Source organism: Saccostrea cucullata, unplaced genomic scaffold (genome assembly GCF_032062105.1).
Source record: "Saccostrea cucullata isolate Sc308-1 unplaced genomic scaffold, CSIRO_AGI_Scuc_v1 ctg259, whole genome shotgun sequence".
Lineage (NCBI taxonomy): Eukaryota > Metazoa > Mollusca > Bivalvia > Ostreida > Ostreidae > Saccostrea > Saccostrea cuccullata.
Genome location: NW_026934432.1, coordinates 470,168 through 472,861, shown reverse-complemented (window position 1 = coordinate 472,861; position 2,694 = coordinate 470,168). Strand labels below are relative to the sequence as shown.

General features: G+C 34.0%; 1 protein-coding gene across 1 annotated transcript; it reads right to left on the bottom strand.

Moving 5' to 3' along the window:
* Window positions 1-1,837: 1,837 nt before the first annotated feature.
* On the bottom strand, window positions 1,838-2,694 carry LOC134240714 (ctenidin-1-like). The gene is made up of 3 exons (XM_062722780.1): window positions 2,247-2,694; window positions 2,024-2,053; window positions 1,838-1,845 (listed from the first exon to the last, which is right to left on the bottom strand). The coding sequence occupies exons 1-3, from the start codon at window positions 2,692-2,694 to the stop codon at window positions 1,838-1,840; spliced, it is 486 nt and encodes a 161-aa protein (XP_062578764.1).

The window sequence follows — 2,694 nt, the reverse complement described above, 5'->3', positions numbered from 1 at the left end:
ATACTGTATGAATTATTTATGATTCCCCATGTCTTTAATGTTTCACAAGATTAAAAATTTTAATGCAATATAAAGTTTTCTCATAACATCGCAATAATGGCTGCTGTGTGTGTGACTATTGGCATCTGTATTTGTTACGTTTGGCTTCTGTTCTGTTTCATTATGTGCAACGTTTTACTGCTGTATCATAAATGTATTGTTTTCCATGAAATATATTTAAATTTAATATCCACACATCAGATAGTGCAACGTCCTTTAATAAACCCCCAAAACATATACCTCCAAGTCGAGAATTGGTTGCTTCTATCGAATATTTAAAAAAATGTATCGCATATAACCCCTCTCCCCAAGATAATGTGTTCCATTATTTGAAATAAAGATTTAAAAATGCAAAATTCACTCTGGTTAGTTTATATTGGATATGATCAATTTTAAAAATCATTAACTTGTTTCACTTAAATGTATTACTCGAGTATATGTTCAAGGTTCAATCCAAAAGTTCAATTTTAATAATTCCAGATTCATGTTGTAAGTCATCTTCCATTGACTTTATAGAACTTTAGAGTTACAAACTTACTATGCATGCAGAAGAAACAAAAAAAGACCTTGGACCCTCCACCCCACACCTAGGAAAAAAGATTGATCTCTCTTTAATGAGAGTCATGTACATGTTTTTAAAGGGAATATACGTTGATGCATGTAAATGTGTTTAAATTTTTTTTAGTTTTTTCCAATCTTTGACTTGGCAAGATAAAATCGACTGTTATTAAGTATTACCGATAATTAACTTTTATGGAATATTTTAATATCTCAACAAAATATTCTCATGTTTGAATGGCATAAAGACACCGCTCTATTCATTAAACATGCAGACCCGTGACATTGTTTTCAAAGTATATGTAGGACGACGAAGGTCGCAGTTGATTGACAAGCCAACAAAAATGTGTAAGATACAGTTTCCATCCGGCGTGTGCCGACGCAAGAGGACCTGACAAAGTATGAAAAATATACGGTATTTGAATTTCTTGATGCACATTTTTGCATTTTTCTGCCACGTCTGCCGCACGTTTCTCAGTGTATATTTCTACGCGTGAGTATACACAAATGGTATTCAAATCAATTTCAGCTGTATAGGAATTGAATATCATAAAGATGTAAAGTTATGTAGAAATTTGAATATACATATGTATAAAATACTTTAGTTAAAACTGAGTTAAAAATCAAATTATACACTAAACAGGGCATTGAGGTTTTACAAAGTCTTGGCTTGGAAAGTGGACAATTGCTACCTATTCGTACGTCGTCTTGTGTTGGGATGTGGGATCTGATGTCATGCACTCACAAAAAATGATTTAATCGTGCACATATGTATATTCAAATTTCTACATAACTTTACATCTTTATATTTACATTTTCTGTGTTTTCCTAGTGAGCCAGCAGTGAAATTGATTTGAATACCATTTTTGTGTATACTCACGCATAGAAATAGACACGGAGAAACGTGCGCTGCAGGCACGTTAGAAAAATGCAACAAAATAGGGCATCAAGAAATTCAAATATTGAGCATATTTTTGATACTTTAAGACATGGAAAATTTAAATATACATGTATAAGGAATGTTTTTCAGTTTAGTGTGAATTATTGGTGTGTGAATCACACACCAATAATGTCTACGTGACACACAACACCACTTAAAAAAACATTCCTAAAGTAATATTTTATTTTTGTCATTAAATAAAAAAAATACATGTATAAATTTGCAAACACTTTATTTATTAAATATATATAATAAATAATCTAAGTTGTTCTGGCTTCTTAATTTCTTGGATCTGTGAGATTAATATTCTACAAGGAAAAAACAATACTATTGTATTTTGTAAAAAGAATATTATAATATTGAATAATTTAAAACTTATATTTCAAGAATCATATGCTATTAAACGTTTTGAAATGAACTGTATATTTATAAAACTAATTTATTGCTCAATTTTCTTTCCTGTTTCAAGAGAGCCATATTACTTACGTGGCTTTCCATAGCTGCCTCCGATGAAACCTAAGAAATAAAGATTTATAATAAAAATTGTTTCAGTTTAATTCTCCTACGGATTTGAAAACTTTAATAACTGAGTTAAAAATCAAATTATACACTAAACAGGGCATTGAGGTTTTACAGCAGTCTAAACAATGCTAAAATTTATAATCAAAAACGTCACTACATATATAAAATACCAAAGCTTAAAGAATACCTCCTCTTCCTCCACCAATGATTCCAGCACCGCCCCCGATGAATCCGCTCCTTCCACCGCCAATAAATCCTCTACCACCGTATCCTCCATATCCACCATATCCTCCATATCCACCATATCCACCTCCTAGTCCTCCATATCCGCCTCCTAATCCACCATATCCGCCTCCTAATCCACCATATCCACCTCCTAATCCACCATATCCGCCTCCTAATCCACCATATCCACCTCCTAATCCACCATAACCACCGTATCCACCAGGCCCACCAAATCCTCCTCCCAGTCCGCCATATCCACCACCTAGTCCGCCATATCCACCGTATCCTCCACCAATACTACCATATCCACCACCCCCGTATGGCACACCGATGCCGCCTCCTATTCCACCACCATAATAGGTGGCGGATACCGCTACCAGGAGAGCAGAAAAAACGGCAAAGGTCTTCAT